Source organism: Drosophila albomicans, chromosome 3 (genome assembly GCF_009650485.2).
Source record: "Drosophila albomicans strain 15112-1751.03 chromosome 3, ASM965048v2, whole genome shotgun sequence".
In the NCBI taxonomy this organism is placed as follows: Eukaryota; Metazoa; Arthropoda; class Insecta; order Diptera; family Drosophilidae; genus Drosophila; species Drosophila albomicans.
Genome location: NC_047629.2, coordinates 46,321,440 through 46,340,170, shown reverse-complemented (window position 1 = coordinate 46,340,170; position 18,731 = coordinate 46,321,440). Strand labels below are relative to the sequence as shown.

General features: G+C 47.6%; 1 protein-coding gene across 1 annotated transcript in view; it reads right to left on the bottom strand.

Moving 5' to 3' along the window:
- Positions 1-18,731, bottom strand: part of LOC117567728 (titin) — a 121,180-nt gene that overhangs the window by 54,157 nt on the left and 48,292 nt on the right. Inside the window, 8 exon segments of the mRNA XM_052005716.1 lie at positions 7,406-7,592; positions 7,659-7,830; positions 7,899-8,130; positions 8,192-8,479; positions 8,548-14,106; positions 14,199-17,000; positions 17,064-18,428; positions 18,490-18,719. Of these exon segments, the coding sequence (XP_051861676.1) occupies positions 7,406-7,592; positions 7,659-7,830; positions 7,899-8,130; positions 8,192-8,479; positions 8,548-14,106; positions 14,199-17,000; positions 17,064-18,428; positions 18,490-18,719 (10,835 nt within the window).

Here is an 18,731-nt window from a genome sequence, read left to right as displayed (position 1 = left end):
CGCATGGTTATCCATGGCACCGCTTCCTTTTCTGTCTTGCCGGCAATAATTTGCTCTAATGTGGCACCCAGACTCATGATGCCTTGATCGCGTTCTGTCTTAATCGACTTGAGAACAACAGTGGCTGCCTCCAATTTGGGAGTCGGCTTCTTTTTCTCAATAGGTGTTGCCTTCAAACTGATTGTCTCTTCAGTCCAGGACTTGACTGGTTCTGGCTTGAAGCCTGGCAAGAACGGTTGCTTGTCTAGAGAGCGTCCACGATGCGGACGCGACGACTTGCGCCATGGCACAACATTTGTGGGTGGCTGCAGAGATTTGCTGCGCACCTTTGGTTTTTTGGTACGCGAACGTCCCTGGTGCTGAGCTTGGCCATTGACGGCCAGGAACTGACCATATTCGCCAGTCTGTGGCTGCTGTGGGAATTGATGGGGCGAATCAGGGCCATCTTCCCTTCCAGAGGATGAAGACTCATCTTCGACAGAATCAATCGTACGTAATTGATAAGCCGAGATACGTCGCTCTAAAAGTTGAAACGGAAGTTTCTCTGTTAATACAGCAAATGAGGGAGGAGGGAGACACAATCCAGAGTTCACAACAACTGATTCTAACGATATACTCGATGGCTTACCTTTGCTATGATGAACATTTTGGCCTTGGCAACTTGATACATACCTCATAAAACTAAATTGTTGTTGCTATTTGGCGCCTCTTGACATGGAGCTTTGCATATTAAAAATAAATAAAAATTCTTTTGCATATACACACACTCGGCACAAACAATGAACTTGAAAATATAAATTTAGTGCAGAAAATTTTCAAATAGCATGGCGGAACGTAAGAAAGAAATAAATAATTCTGCTTGGGCTTGTATGAGTATGCATTCGTGGCCCGGAGGAGCGCGACCCCCACAAATCATTCTGGTCTACAAACTCTTGAAATGACAGCTCATCTGTGTTTTGACCGTGAATCAATAATTGGCCAAGTCGCCTCTGCCAAATCTAACTTAAGCGTATGACATTGATAAAAAGAATATACGAGCATTATTCATGAATCATTAATGGGGTGTGACGAATCGGTTGAGACTCTGGCATTAACCTGCTGGTACATTTTATTTTTATTTTTTTTCTTATTTTGCTGGCACATAATCAATGCGACAGTCATTGCTCATCATTGGCTAAGTACAGCAGCAGCTTAATCATCTTAAGCATTAACATCATTTGCATAATTATCATTGTGATTGAGGTACATTTATTAAAATCGAGTGCCAAGTTGAGTACAATTGAGAGAAAGCACACAATTCAAATGCTTGTTTACAATACGCCCAAAAATAGATTAATGATTAGTGGCGGCTACGTCACCAGGTGGGGTAAACAGCTCGTTGAGTAGTATGCTGTTGGGCGGGGTGTGTCTGTATTTGGCATATGTATGTATTTTTGGGTAAGCATCGCACCGCACCGCATCGCATCGGAGCGCAGCGCATTCGACCGACATCTCATTCTCATGTAGACAACAATCGAGCACAGAAGGTAGACAGTTGCCTAACGGGGCCGTATTGAATAGTGTGTTGTTCGTTTCGTAAAGTGCAATCCTCTTAAGTGTGTTTTTTTCAATTCAATAAAACAATAAACATAATAATATACGTATACATTTACCTGTACCTGTGATTGATGCGCGCTTGCAATTGAAAAGCAGCAACAGCAGCAGCGGCAGCAAACAGCAAAAAAAGGATGCGCAAAGCATGGAGCCAAACACGAATGTCAAATATGATGCATTTTGCTTTGATTTATTTGATAAAGACGCGATATTGGTTTTAAGTATTAAATACATGAGAAATCGAATCATAGAAATACAATTAAACAACAAAGAAGTGACGTGATATTAATGATCAATCGGGAAGGATCGAACACTTAAAGAGATACACGGAAAAGTAAACATAAACATAAACATTAATTAACTGGCAGATTACAATTATATCTCCATGTATTCGTATATTGAACTTAAAACGAAAGTCGCATGAGTTTTTATGATTAATTTTTTAGTAAAGCGTTTTTACCACAAGATACAAAATATATAATGGATGTAATAGCATCGGCAGCAAAAGCGGCAAATACTTTAGATCGGATAGGATCGAATGATAGATTAAGATAATTCGTCTTATTCGTTTTGTTTTTACAAAATGTGTTTTTTGTTTTGTTCTTGGAAATGCAACGTTTTGATAAAGAATGATAACAGAAAGTGGAAACGAAACGAATTAGTAGTAAAAAGCGGCAATAAAAAATGAATAATAAAATCTCATGCAACATCACTACAAAATAAATAAATGTATGTAAATTAAATAAACAATACAAATTATAATATGTTTCGAGGATTGTCAGATTCATCATCTATCATTGTTTGCTGACAACTTTAACTGGACGTCAACGTCTGTCTGGATCTTAAGTAGAAGTACGAGTTCATGTTCAAGTCAAAGCTGGAGTTTGAGTTGTTGGTAAAAGTTTGATTCGTTCCAATTTGGGAAGCCTAAAAAATGTATTCTAACTTGCATTTTCTTTTGCACAGGGGGACTGCAACATGTTTTCGGTTGGATACAAAATTCGAGAATTGGTCAACGTCTAAAAATAAGAAATCAAATCAAATAAATGATTCAGAGAGTGAGGCATAAGCCCAAGATGACGATGAGTGAACTGCCGTAACTGATTGAATTAATTAAAATCATTTATGCACCATAAACAGAGTCATTTATTCATGTTCTCATGTCTAATGGCTGCTGTAGAACTACAGGTATATTTATGTTATGGGTGCTGTATCTACAATTTAGATTCTACATCGATGTTGTGCCTTTGGCCGATGGGGTCTGCATTGAAACAAACAACTTGTAGGTAATTAATTATTTTATTTTTGCCTGATCTAAATGTCAGTTTATTTTGAAAAGCGCTTGTACATTGAAAGCCAATATATGCTTCGAAAGCGAAAGAAAAATGAAATAAATTTCACGATTTACTTGAAAAATACATAAAATGTTGCCTTTCATTGTAGCCACAAAGTGAATAATATCCAGACAGTTCTCTGGTCTAAAAATATAAACGTTTTTTAGCTAATCTATTGGAAATTAGTTTTCAAAGCAACATTTTCCAAAAACAATTTGAAAATAGAATGGGTCATATACATATATAGTGTGGAGGTATATATCTATACTGTATGCTATGCATATAGATAATCTGGTCTCTGCTGGCAACTGAAATTCAATGTCTGCAATGGCTTTCGATATTTTCGCTCTTCACCGTTGCTGATGCTGCCTGCTGTTTCTATTGCTTTCCTCATTAGTGTGCAGCTTGTACCCCCCTTTTGGTTGAGCTACTTTTGCGCACGTTCATGATCTGGGTGCTCGGATATATCTGGTATCTATGGGGGATATCTTTTGGGAGCAGCACCGAAAGCTACAAAGAACAGTCTGCGCTAGATGTGTCATCCACAATATTTTATGCTAATATTCAAATTCAAATTCAAATGAAAAAATAAAACGTTCATGCTCGAGCGGAGGCGGGACAAATGTGCGTTTTGCACACGGCCCCAAAACTATTCCGACAAATGTTTCTAATTCCCAGGGAGGTGGAGGTGGGGCTACAGATTATACAGAACATACTGAATCTTAACATTATGTATATTGCATGTATTTTTAAAGTGCCTATGTCTGTGCCGTCTTCTATATATTCTCAACTATGAAAGTACATAGTGGTCTTATTTATATTTATAATTCCACTCAACTCATCTCGAAGGGGCAAGCTATTTTCTATTTGCTGAGCGCTTTTCTTTCGTTCACATTTTCATTTTTGAGTTTCACTCAAATTTCAAATTTTAAATATTTCGATTTTCGTTTTCAACCGACAAGCAATTCCCTGTTGATTGGCACTGCCACAAAAGAAAATGATCTATAAATATTTATATTGCAAAATACTTGTAATTATTTTTATTATGTTTTGTGTTTTCCTTTAATTAAACTTGCTTTTAGTTTGTTTTTTTTTTTGTTTCTTTTCTTTAGTTAGAATTTATCGTGTTAAACATCTTCCATTTAGAATTGTTGCTTGGGTTCACATATTGAAATTGTTAGTAATAAAAACTCGTTCGTTGCTTTTTCAATAAAAAAATAAATAAAAATAAAAATCATAGTTGAAGTAGAAATCGAAACTATAAAATTCTTTCGAATCGAATAATTCGTTTTAAAATATTCTTCACTCTCAAACTTTTACGACTAGTTATTGACAATAGTTGGACTTGTTGTTGTAATACGTCAGAGTATGGTAAGGATCCGTTACGTAAAAAAAATGTATAAATATTTTTATAGATTTTTTAAAATCGTTTTTTTTTTTGGTCGTTGTTGTGTTTTGAGCATTCTTTGGAGTTTTCGAACACTGTTCGCTTACGGTTTCTTGTTTTCTTGTTGTCGCTGTTGTTATCGAACTCTGGTTTTTGGTTTACTTAGTTTTTAGTTTAATCCTTACTTTTAACAGTCAGTTTGGCTGATGATTCGACTTGTCCCGTAGACGAAGTCACACGCACTGTAAAGATGCCCGAATCCTCCTCATAGGTGGTACCAATCAACAGGACGGCACTGTTGCCATCAAAGATCATCTGAAAAGAGCCACATAAATTGTTATTGAAAATCAAACTAAAACCCTTTTCTAAATTGGGGGAAATTAGCGGATTTGGTTTTGTGTTTAACCTACCTGGAAATCGGGTGTTTCCGGAATCAATTGGCCCTCGCGGAACCATTGGACGCTGGTAGCCTTCACCTTGCCTGTGACCGTGGTCTTGAACTGTGCAGGCATGCCCTCGCTGACGGAGACATCCTTTAGAGCCGTAATGGTTGGTGGAGCATCCAAATTCTCGATGGGACGCACCTTCAACTGAGCACTGGTCTGAATGCTGCCCAATTTGTTCTCGGCGACGCACTTGTAGGTGCCCTCATCCTCGGGGAATGCCTCCGAGATGATGAGCTGATAGTATTCACCTTGACGCGTCATCTGGAAGTAGCGCGATGGCTTCACGAAGTTCTCGCCACGCATCCAACGAGCTGTGGGCGTCGGCTTGCCATCCACGCGACAGCGGAAAATCACCTTGCTGCCCTCCTCAACAGATTGGCTCTTCAGTTGCTCAATGATGTGGGGAGCCTTCTCGCTACCTGGTGTGGTTGGCTTATCGGGCTTGCTGGGAGATTGAACAACGCAATCGCCATCGCAGCGTGCCTCACCAGCGGCATTTACAGCCACACACTCATAACGACCAGAATCCTCGGCGAAGGGTTCGATAATGAGCAAAGTGTGCACGCTGTCCTCCTCGAGCATCTTGAATTTAATACTTGGCTGAATCTTCATGCCATTCTTCAGCCAGTACACATCCATGGGGCGAGTGCCAGTTACCTTAGCATCGAAACGAGCCAATTGGCCGGTGGCGACAGTGGTGCTCTGAATGGTGGTCACAAAGCTTGGGGGCTGAATGCCGCCCTTGCCGGCGCGTCTACGCTCCTCCACAACCAAATTAGCACTGCACTTGGCAGTTCCGCCGCGGTTCTCGGCCACACACGAGAATACAGCCGAATCCTCAATGAAGACTTGGCGAATAATCAGAATCGACTTGCCGCTGAACGTGTGAATCTGCAGATCGGGTGAGTTTTGAATGGGGAAACTCTCGCGGTACCACTTCACAGTGGGCATGGGTTCGCCCTCGAACTCCACCTCGAACTTGGCCTGCTCGTTCTCGAAGACACGGCATGGTTGAATCTTCTTTGTGAAGACAGGTGCCTTGGCGGGCTTAACTGGACCCTTCACAACGCGCTCCTGAATGGTACCCTTGTGCTCCACTTCGGTGGTCTCGGTGGCAGTGATCTTGCGTGTAATCTCCAAGTCACCCTGGATTTCCTTCTGCACCTGTTGCTGCTTGTTCATGTGCACTTCACGTCCATGCACAGAGGACTCTGAAGGCTCGGCTGTGCCCTTTTGTGGTGCAGCCTTAACCTGAGTGGTGTGGGTTTGCTCTTGACTGTTAAGAAAAGGGAATTATATTAAAGTTTGGTTGATATTAGACTAAATGTTAAAAGTACTTACAGATTTTCTTCATAGGATTGGGCCATGCCCTTGGCAGCCGAGCTGCTCACAACCTTTTCGCCAGGAATGGCGTATTGATGGTTATCCTTGCGCAAATTGGTCTCCTTGAGAAGCTGCTCGGTTTCGAGTTCCTGCAACTTGTTGTAGTACTCCTCGCTCTTCTTGGCCTTGACATTTTGCTGCCAGTCGGGAGTCTGGGGCTTGTATTGCTTGGGCTTCAGGTGCTCAACTCCCTTCAGGGTATGGGCGCTCTGTTCGGACAAATATTGCTTACGCTCATCGAATACCTTTACCAATTCGTTGTCCTGACGCTCCTTCTGATAGGCGGTCAATTCATAATCGTACCAGGCTAAATTCCAAAGCAAATTCACAAGTTAATCACACATTAAGGACTACGAGTAACGGCAAAAACTATTACAATGAAAATACAACTATTGACATGCATATTTGAGTAAAAAAATTAACAGCATTCCTAAAAAGCTTTAGTATTAGTACATGAATTTAATTAAGTAGAAAATATGGTACAGATGATAGTCAATGATCGTTAAGATTAGATTATGATGAGATGATTATTTCTAACAGAGGTTTGATAACTCCTTTGCGGTTTTATTCAATTTCATATGACGACAGACAGAAGTTGAATGCTCAGCCAGAGTTTAGAATATAGACAGATAGATAGAGAGAGATTGATATTTTTAAAACACACACTAACAACTTGCACAACCATACTACCCATGGTCCACGATGATACTTATTTTGTTGGAGTCCTTAGTTCTTCACGTTCAGAATCGCTGAATCGCTCCTTGGTGGCTCGTTGAAGAGACAATAACAGGCTCTTTGGAGGGAATTATTTTGGGATCATAGGGTATATTGTATGAGGGCAGTTTGTGATTCATTTTGTTTGATCTATTCTGTATCTATATTATATCTGGATATTGTGGTTTGTGATTGAAAAGCAATAAACTTGGGTTCTAGTTCTACTTGAACTGTATTAAATACCATATACTATGTATAGAAATCAATGTTTGTATGTAAATATTTACAATGCGTATTTATTGTGAATTTGTGTGAGTCTTTGCTAACTAAAAGCTGCGAGGGAAGCACCAAAAGTATCGAAATTTATTACCGAAGAAAACTTTCTTTAAATTCTAAATCATTTGTAATTATTTTTAATTTTGGGTCAACCTTCGCACTGTATTAATTTCTATTAGCTGTTAATATAGTTCATAAACAGATATTTTGAAATATATCTGCATGAATTGCATTGTATTTGTGTGTGTAAAATAAGTGTATATTGAACTTACGACGTGGTGAATTCTTAAGCACATTGCGATAGTCATCGGAACGAGCCACAACACTCAATTCGGTGGAAGCAATCGATTCACCCACAGAGTTACGGGCAATAACCTCAACCTTGCCAGTATCGTATTGACGGGTCTTCGGGATATCCAGATGGAACATACCATCGTTAGTCAGCTTGTAACGCGAGCCCTGTTGAGTAACACGGAAATAGCTTTAATCTTGGCACTTCTAAAAACTCTTACAGCAATAACTTACGTGAACAACAGTGTGTCCATTAATCAGCCACATGACACGAGGACGTGGATGTCCAGTGACACGAACACAGAATCTGGCAGGATCGCCTTCCTCAACAGTCTGTGGCTCCAGCTTGCTGACAAACACGGGCTTCGTTCTGGGCTTCGCATCAGGATCAGCAGCCTCAGGCACACTAAAAATGCATCAAAATAACCACATCAAAAGGGTTTCAAACAATAAAGCGAACTTTTTGATACTCACACTTGCCATGAGGCTTCCATTTCACGAATGCGATCAATGCTCTGCATGTGAGCGGGCAGTTGAGAATCGTAGACAATGCCAGGCTTGCCAGATACCTTGATGATGGCGCGAGTCTCGTCCATGCCGTACAAGTTGGTGGCACGGCAAACGTATTCGCCACTATCCTCGGGATAAACCCAGCCAAAGTTCATGGCAACATAACCGAAATCGTAGATGGGCTGGAAGCGATTCTCTGCATAGACAAAGACAAATTAAAAATCGCGCAATTTATAAATATAGATAGGAATACTTACTATAAAGCAAAGGTTTGCCGTTGAAGAACCATTCGACCTTCATGTTTGGATCACCAACTGGTGCCAATTGGCACTCGAATTTGGTCTTGGCCATCTCTGTGAGCGAAGTCTGCTCCTTGATCTGGGTAACAAAGCGAGGTGGCTGCTTGCGATCAGGATCGAACAGATCATCCTCGGTCAAATGCACCTCAGAAGTGTACTTCTTGATGGTAGCCTCCATCTGAGTGAGCGTTTCTGAGCGCTTCATGCCGCGAGGCACCTGGTTCTGCAGCAGAATTGTTGGCAATTCTAATAAGGAAGAAATAAAGATAAAAATTAGGCTTAATAAATTCAATTGGTATCGTGATAAAACTTACTCTTGCAAGAAACAGTTGCCTTAGTGCGATCCTCGCCGTGATTATTGACGGCACGGCAGACATATTCGCCAGAGTCATCGCTATACACATACAAAATGTCCAGAGAGACGAAGCCCATGTCGAAAACGTTTCTATAACGATGACCCAGAGGCAGAGGTTTGCCATTGCGATACCATTCCACGCGCAGACTAGGATCAGTCTTAGGCTCCACTTGACACTCGAATCTCACGGCCTCAGCCTCTTCGGCAGTTACCGAGGCGATCTGGGTGGTGAACTTCGGTGGTCCAAACTGCTCTTCAACAACCTTGGGAGCATCTGGGATGCGTCCACGCTCCAGTTCCTTCAGCTTCTCGGCAGTCATGCCCTCGGGCAGCTGCGAGTCATACACAATGCTGTGCTTGCCCTTACAGGTAACCTTTGCGGTGGTAGTAGCAGTGCCCCACTTGTTAGTAGCGCGGCAAGTGTATTCACCAGAGTCGCGAGTATAGATGTAATCGATGTCCAGAGCAATAAAGCCGAAATCATTAAGTTGATGCACGCGAGAACCAGTGGCCATAACACGTCCATTGTAGAACCATTCGATACGCATTGTTGGATCGCCGACAGGCTCGACGCGGCAGTCGAAGTGAATCGGGCCACCCTCGGGGACGTCCAAGTTATCCTTGATGTCCTCAATGAACTTGGGCGGGTTGGGTTGCTCCTCATCGATGACAATCTCTTCGCGCTTGTGCATGCTCTCCTCCAACTTCTGCAAGCTCTCCGTGCCAGTGCGGAAGTTTGAGGGCAGTTGTGGTTCCATGACAATGCCTTGACGGCCCTTGACCTGCAACTTGCACGAAACAGTGGCCTCACCGTGCTTGTTGGTTGCCTTGCAGGTATACAGACCCGTATCGCGTTGGTAGCAGCCGGCAATCTCGAGGATGACAAAACCAAAGTCGTTGATAGTCTTGATGCGGGAGCCAGCCCACAAGGCCTTGCCATTGTGGAACCAATCCACACGCATTGATGGATCGTTGATAGGCTGCAGGCGGCACTCGAAGTGCGCCAGCGAATTCTCAGAGATGACCATGTCGAATGGCGTCGTGATGAACTCTGGTGGTTTACCAGAATCGTCCTCTGGCACAAACTCGGTGTTGCGAGAGCCAAGACCCTCGAGCTCAGCAATGCGATCAATAGTGCCCTCCATACCCTTAGGCAGTTGGGATTCCATTATGATGCTGCGCTTGCCCTGGATCTTCATTGTAGCTGTGGTCACAGCCTCACCATATTCGTTAATAGCACGGCACGAATACTCGCCAGAATCCTCGGGATAAACGGGAGAAATCTCCAAGATGACAAAGCCAAAGTCGCAGAAAGTGCGGAAGCGAGATCCCGCCTTCAATGGACGTCCATTCCAGTACCATTCCACCTTCAGCTTGGGATCGTCAGCGGGCGTAATGCGTGCCTCAAAGTGAGCATTTTCACCCTCGCGCAGATTCTCAATGTTCTCTAACGGCACAGTGAAGACAGGGGCCTTGCCCTTGGTCTCCTCGGTGGTTTCTTCGCGAGTGCGCACCATGCTGTACTCCAGATTGGCAATCTTCTCCAGGCCGCCTTCCATGCCGCGTGGCAACTGCGAGTCCAGAATGAGGCTGGCCTTGGAGGCGCACTTCAGAGTAGCACGTGTCACATCTTCGCCGTACTTGTTATAGGCGCGACACTCATAGACACCAGAGTTCTCCTCGTAGCAGTAGAGAATGTCGAGGATGACAATGCCAAAGTCGTGGAAGGTACGGAAACGATGACCATGTGGTAGTTTCTTGCCATTGAAGTACCATTCCACCACCAAGTCGGGATCCGTGATGGGAGTCAGACGCGCTTCGAAGTGAGCGCTCTGTCCCTCAACCAGCTTGGTAACATCGCTGATCTGGGTAATGAACTTGGGTGGCTCGGCAACCACAGGAGCAGCGCCAGCTGTTTGTTGTCCCTGAGGACACTCCAGCTCGCGGATGCGTTGCAGAGAGTCGGGCTGCAAGCTGTCATAGAAGACACCGCCGCGTCCACCGCAGTTGAGGGTGGTGCGAGTAAAGTCTTCGCCATACTTGTTCCAGGCGCGGCACACATACTCGCCACTGTCGTGATCCTGCAGATAGGCAATATCCAGGACGACGTAGCCAAAGTCCGAGACGGTCTTGATGCGGTTCGAGTGACGCATGAGCTTGCCATTGTGATACCACTCGACCTTGAGCTCCGGATCGTTGACTGGAATCAAGGTGCATTCGAAGTGAGCCGATTGGCCATCCTTCAGACCCTCCAACGGCTGGATGTGCGACGTAAACTTGGGCTTCTGGCCACGTGGCTTGTCCACACACTCCAGGGTGCAGCTGATCTCGGCTGAACCGTACTTGTTGGTAGCACGGCAGGTGTAAGTGCCGGTATCTTCGATCTTAGTGCCGAGCACTTCGAGGGCAACGGTGCCAAAGGCGTAGATGGTGCGCACGCGATGGCTTGCCTCGAGTACCTTGCCATTGAAGAACCATTCGATGACCATGCTCTGGTCGCCGACTGGAATGAGGTTGGCCTCATAATGGGCCAACTCACCCTCGCCAATGTCCACAATGTTGACGAATTCGGTGGTAAAGCGAGGAGCAATTCCTTGCTCTGGTTGCTCTGGCTTGCTGCCATCCTTGCGCAGGGAATCCTCTAGATCTTGAATCTGTCCAAGACCCTCGGCGCCCTTAGGATGCTGTGTCGAATCAATGATGTTATCCTTGCTCGAACAGAAGATGGTGGTCGAAGTAAAGGCCTCACCAGCCTTGTTGTAGGCTTTGCAGGTGTAGATACCTTGATCTCTGGAGTACACCTCAATCATGTCCATGGTCACAAAACCAAATTCGCTAGTCATCTTGAAGCGAGAACCATGGTTCAATTGCTTGCCATTGAAGTACCATTCGATGAACAAGTTGGGATCCTCCTTGGGCTCTACATTAGCCTCCAAATGGATGGGCTGTGCCTCGGAGAGATGGAACTCCTGCTGCAATGGCTTGGTCCACACTGGTGGTGGATACTGAGTCTCCGGCTTGGTCGTCTTCTGAGCATAGCGATTAGCCAGCTCAGCTTCGGTCTCCTGCACAGCTTCCAGGCCGCTCTCGCCCTGTGGATGTTGGGTATCCAAGAACATAGTCTTGCCACCGGTGCACTTCAATGTGCCCGACGTGGTGGCTGATCCCTTGCTGTTGGTGGCCTTGCAAGTGTAGATGCCGCTGTTCTCAGCATAGCTGTTGCTCAAATCCAAAGCGCAATAGCCAAAGTCATAGATGGACTTGAATTTAGCAGCTGCCTGCAATGGTTTTCCATTGTAGAACCACTCGATGCCCATTGTTGGGTCACGAGCTGGCTCCACATTACATTCGAAGCGCACGCTGTCGTTCTCCTTGCACTCAATGTTGTTCAAATGAGTGATGAACACTGGAGTCTCATATGTAGGCTCAGGAGCCTCGGGACGTCCCTCCTTGGGTGCCTCCAACTGGCCAATGCGAGGCAGCGAATCTGGATGTAGAGATTCTGCCTGCAACCAGTGACGATCTTCGATCTTGAGCGAGGATGTGGATACAGCTTCGCCCACCTGGTTGGTCGCCTTGCAGGTGTAGATGGCGGAGTCATCCTCACGCAATCCGTTGATCGACAAAGTAACCAGACCGAAATCGAAGGTGCTGCGAATGCGAGAACCGGTGGTCAGAGAGATGCCATTCTTGAACCACTCGATGCGCAGATTAGGATCAGCGCGTGGCTCAACCTGAGCCTCGAGCAGCACATGCTGGCCCTCGTGCAACTTGTCGTAGCTCTGCAAGTGCGTGGTGAACACTGGCGCCTGCTGTGGTGTCGAGTCCACAAACATCTCAGGCACACGATTCATGGCAGCTTCCTTCAGACGAATAGCCTCCCAGGATTCGGGAATCAAGGGCTGGCCATCGATGTTGGCCTTGGTCTTGACCTTCATGGCCGTCGAAGAAACAGCCTCACCAGCTTCGTTGTAGGCGCGGCACATGTAAACGCCAGCATCCTCGGGCACTACAGCAGTGATGTCCAGAGTAACGAAGCCGAAGTCGTGAGTAGTGCGCAGACGTGAGCCCATTTGCAGCTCCACGCCGTTGATGAACCACTCGAACTTGAGCGAAGGATCGCCCACGGGCACCACACGTGCCTCGAAGTGGGCATGAGCGCCCTCCCACAACTCGGAGGGACCGGTCAGCAGCTGGGTGAAGATGGGCTTCTCGAAGAGACGCTCTGGTTCCACTGGACGAGGAGCCTGAGGTTTCTCCAGCTGGTGGATGCGACTAATGCTGTCGGGATGTTGGGTGTCCATCAGAATGCTGGCCTCGCTGACCACACGCATCGAAGCGGTGGTAACAGCCTCGCCCAGTGGATTGACAGCACGGCACATGTAGACACCCTCGTCCTCCTTGCGGATGTGTGAGATGTCCAACGAAACATAGCCAAAGTCGTGTTGCTTGGTAATCCTAGAGCTGTCCTCAATGAGCTTCTCATTGCGGTACCACTCAACCTTCAAGTTGGGATCACCGACGGGAATCAGACGAGCCTCGAAGTGAGCCGTTTGATGTTCGTTGATGCGATCGATGTTCTGCAGCGGTTGAGTGAACACTGGACGCTGGCGTGTGCCAGGTGTTTCAATCTCCTGGCGCTGATGAGGCGCCGTCGACTCCAGCTTGCGAATCTTCTCAAGACCCTCGGGATGTTGGGTGTCAGAGATGATGGTACCACGGGCAATAACACGCAGATTGGTAGAGGAGACAGCCTGTCCCAAAGCGTTGACAGCACGCACCGAGTATTCGCCAGCATCTTCAGCCACGGCATGGGTAATATCCAGCGACACATAGCCAAAGTCGAAGGTGATGTGGAAGCGAGCTGCCGAAGGCAGAGGCTTGCCATTGTGGTAGAACTCGATGCGCAAATTAGGATCATGCACAGGTGCCACTTGGGCCTCAAAGTGAGCAGTTTGACCCTCGTAGATCTCCGTGGATCCGCGCAGTTCGGCGGTGAAGTGAGGTGGACCAATGGGATGATCGCCGACCTCAGTGCGAGTGGTGACTACCTTCGATTCGAGTTTCTGGATCTTCTCCAAAGCATCGGGATGCTGAGTATCCAGAATCATGCTACGACGATTCAACACACGCACATTGCAAGTGTTGACAGCCTCACCCAGCAAATTGGTAGCCTTGCACATGTAGGTGCCAGTATCCTCGCCATAAACGTAGAGGATATCCAGAGCAACGTAGCCAAAGTCGTGGGTGGTGCGATAACGATGGCCAGTGGGCAATTGCTTGCCATTGCAGAACCATTCCACCTTCAGGTTGGGATCGTTGATGGGCTCAACGCGGCATTCCAAGTGAGCGTGCTCGCCCTCCTTCAGATGCTCCAAATTGCTGAGCGGAGTGAGGAAGATGGGCTTCTGGCCCTTCTCCTCCACTTCAACCTTGGTGGGTGGAGCATAGCTTTCCAGCTGGCGAATCTTCTCCAGGCGATCAGCATCAAGTGTATCCAGATCCAGTGTCTTATTTGCTGTATGAAACAGAGACCACAACGATTTAAATATATATTTAATGATTCAATCAAGAATTCAGCTCTCGCTTAGAAAGGAAATCTTTGCTTACCTGTGACGTTTACAGCACAAGTCGTGACAGCTTCTCCTACAGCGTTCTTGGCCTTGCACATGTAGGTGCCGGTGTCCTCGGCGTGGGCATACAGAATGTCCAGAGCAACAAAACCGAAATCATAGGTGGTCTTGAAGCGATGACCTGTCTGGATGGGTCTACCATTGCAGTACCATTCCACCTTCATAGTTGGATCGTTCACTGGAACCAAAGTGGCTTCCAAATGCACTGGATTGCCCTCGTTGACCTTGGCATTACGCAATGGGCGTCCGAATTGCGGGCGCTCGGCATGGAACTGATCCTCATCAGTCTTGCGCTGGAAGCGTGAAGTATCTTCCAGATGCTGGATCTTGGTCAGCGCCTCCTCATGCTGAGTTTCATGGATGATCGATGAACGCGAAGTGACGTTGAGGACAATAGAGTTAACAGCCTCGCCGAGATTGTTGGTCACACGGCAAGTGTACTCGCCGCTGTCCTCCGCATAGACGGTAAGGATATCTAAAGCGGCAAAGCCAAAGTCATAGGTGGTGCGGAAACGATGGCCGGTGCTCAATGGCTTGCCATTGTGGAACCACTCAACCTTGAGGTTGGGATCTGGATAGGGCTCAATGCGGCACTCGTAATGGGCGCTCTGGCCTTCATGCAGATTGCTGGGTCCAATCAACTTGGTAACAAACACCGGAGCACTGGTTACAGTGTATTCCTCCTCCTCACGGCGCTGATACTTGCTGTGATCCTCTAGTTGATGGATCTTATGCATGGCAGCCTCGTGCTGGGTCTCCAGCTGAATGGCAGTCTTGGACTGCACAATCAAAGAGGCCGAGGTCACAGCCTGACCCAGTTCATTGACGGCACGGCAGGTGTAGGTGCCTGAATCCTCGGGATTCACGTACTTCATGTTGAGGGCAACATAGCCAAAGTCATGCATGGTTGTGGTGCGATTAGAGGCTTCAATGGGCTGGCCATTGCGCAACCATTCCACCTTAAGGTTTGGATCGCCGACAGGAATCAGACGAGCCTCGAAGTGCACGGCTTGATTCTCGGCAACGCGGACATCGCGCACCGGCATCGTGAAGACAGGGGCCTGCGAGACGAATTCATCCTGGACGCTGATGCGTTGACGCTTCGATCCATCTTCCAGATGCTGCAAACGTGGCAGAGCAGTTTCGTGTTGCGACTCCAAATAGATGGACTTCTTGGTGTGCACCACAGCGACAGCTGAGGTGATGGCCTCACCCACGGCATTGTAGGCACGGCAGGTGTAGGTGCCGGCATCCTCGGGCAGTGTGGCCATGATGTCCAGAGCCACGAAACCAAAGTTGTTGGTCTCGGTGAAGCGAGAGCCTGACTTGAGTGGCAGATTGTTGTGGTACCACTCAACACGCATCGAAGGATCGGAAACAGGAATCAAGCGGCACTCGAAGTGAGCACGTTGGTTCTCCTTGATCTCCACGTTCTTCAGCGAAGTGGTGAAGACTGGCGCTTGCTTGGTGCTCTCGTCAATCTCCTCACGGCGACTGTAACGCGAACGATCCTCCAAATAATGAATCTGCTCGAGACCCGCCTCATTCTGGGTAACAGTCACGATTTGCTCGCTGCTGCGGCATTGCAACTCCACTTGAGTCTCATCGGAGCCAATCAAGTTGACGGCACGGCAGGTATAGATACCTGAATCCTCAGCAATCAGACCCACAATGTCTAGGGCAACATAGCCAAAGTCATGAATGGGACGGAAGCGATGACCAACAGTGATGGGACGTCCGTTCTTGAACCATTCCACCTTCAGATTAGGATCTGTGATGGGCTCAATCTTGCACTCAAAGTGGGCATGGGCGCCTTCGCGAGTGTTGGGCAAACTCTTGGGGTGTGTGAGGAAACGTGGACGAATGTTGACCACTTCATCGACAAACTCGCTGCGACGATAACGCGACGAGTCTTCCAGATACTGAATCTTCTGCAGACCCGACTTGTTCTGGGTTTGCGAATCAATGAAATCGTTCTTGGCAATGATACGCACGGAACAGGAGGTGACAGCTTCGCCCAGTTGGTTGCGGGCTTGGCAGGTGTAGACACCCGAGTCGATGGCATAGCAGCCAAGTAGATCTAAGGCGACGTAGTCGAACTCGTAGGCGGGACGGAAACGATGACCAGTCTTCACAGGGGTGCCATTCACGAGCCACTCGATGCGCATGCTGGGATCACCTACGGGCTGCAGACGGCACTCCAGATGTACATTGGTGCCTTCCATGGTTTCAATGTTGTGCAGCGCACGTGTAAACTGAGGTGCCTGCATGATGGTGATATCCTCTTCCTGGTGGTGGCGACGACGCGAGTCCTCCAGCAATTGAATCTGCTCTAAGGACTGCTCGTTCTGAGTCTCAGTCACCACATCGGTGTGATCAATGACACGCACACATGCCGAAGTGTGGGCAGAGCCCAGATGATTCGTGGCACGACAAGTGTATTCGCCAGAGTCGGCAGCGGTCGCCTTAATGATGTCTAGGGCGACGAAACCAAAGTCGTAGTAGGTGCGGAACCGGGAACCGACGGTGACGGGACGTCCATTATGGAACCACTCGACGCGCATGGTGGGATCACCCATGGGTTCCAGACGGCACTCCAGATGGATGTTCTTGCCGTCGTGGATGGGTTTGGGATCGGTGAGAGGTTGTACGAAGACGGGCTTGGACTTGGAGATCTCCTCGATGTCGTATTGAGGCTCCACGAACTGCTTGTTCTCCAAATTCTGCGTCTTCTCGTAGAGGCCGCGATGCATGCTAGATGTGTCGATGCTGGAACGAGCTGCAAAGCGAAAGAGTTGTGTTGATATAACTTTTCATAGCAGTTACAAATAAAAGTACTTACTTTCCACTACCATCGTTGCTTGCAACTGAGCTTCACCTAGCTTGTTTCTGGCCACCACAGTGTAGACACCGGCATCCTCGGCACGCACCTGGGAAATATCCAGGGCGACGTAGCCAAAGTCGTAGTAGGTCTGGATGCGATTAGCGGCAGTGATGGCGCGACCATTGTGATACCACTCGATCTTCATGCCCAGATCGCTTTGTGGCTCGACGCGGGCCTCAAAGTGGGCGCGTTGACCCTCCAGGATCTTGGTGGTGCCCTTAAGTGGGCCAAGGAAACGTGGCGCTTGCGTAACATACGTTTCCTCCTCCTCACGGCGACCGTAGCGCGAAGAGTCCTCCAGATGTTGGATCTTCTGAAGACCACCCGGATGCTGAGAGTCAGAGACAATCTCGTTCTTCGAAATAACCGTCAACTGGGCCACGGTTGTATCCTGTCCCATGGCATTGTAGGCACGGCAGGTATAGGTGCCGGCATCGTAGACAGTCAATTGTTTAATGGTCAAAGCGACGTAGCCAAAGTTGTGATAGGTTGTGATGCGCGAGCTGGCTTCCAAGGGCTGACCGTCCTTCAGCCACTCGACACGCATGGTGGAATCACCCACAGGTTCGAGGCGTGCCTCAAAGTGCGCATGCGCGTGCTCGCGAAGATCAAATTGGTTTTGAATTGGTGTCTTGAATTGAGGTGGCGCAATTGCCTCTGGCGCCTCATGGACTTGACGCCGTTGCTGCGACTTGCGATAGTCCTCCAATTGCTCGACACCCTCAATGTAACGCTGCTGCTCGGGAATTCCGAGGTCAGCAGTGACCTGGGAGCGCGTAATGACGCGGATGTTGGACTGGCTGATGGCCTCGCCGATGCGATTTACGGCCCGCACGGTATAGTTGCCAGCATCTTCGGCACGTAGGTGCAAAATGTTTAGGGAGACATAGCCAAAGTTGAAGATGGCCGTGATGCGGGAACTAGCCGTGATGGGGAGACCATCCTTGTACCATTCTACTCGCATGCTGGGATCATTGACGGGGGTAACTTGTGCCTCGAAGTGCACATTCTTGCCCTCCTCGAATTCACCCAGATCACGCAATGGACGTATGAATTGTGGAGCTTGATTCAACAACTCCTCTGAGCTCTCCTGGCGCTGATAGCGTGAATAATCCTCCAGCTGATTGATGTACTGCAAGCTGTTGGGATTCTGCGACGATTGTTCGATCGATGGACGCTGCACCACCGACAAAATAGCGCGGGATTCAGCCACGCCGCTGGCGTTGCTTACGCGGCACATGTATTCTCCCGAATCGTGGCTCATGATGCTCAACAGATCCAGAGCAATGAAGCCAAACTTGAAGACAGATGTGGCGCGGGCACCTGGCAGCAAATAAACGCATGATTAATTGAAGAACAAGAGAGAATATGTAGGTAAACTTACTGGCTGCCAGCGGGCGTCCGTTAAGGAACCATTCGACGACCATGGTGGGATCGCCAACAGGTTCGATGCGCGCCTCCATGTGCACTCGACCACCTTCGGTTTGCTGCACATTCTGCAGTGGGATGATGAACTGCGGTGGTGGATAAACGCGATCCTCCTCGCCAGGTCGCAGATGGGGCTTGGCGCGTTCCACATGACGCAGATAGATGATTTCAGGGCCAAGGATTGGCCTGTAAAACAAA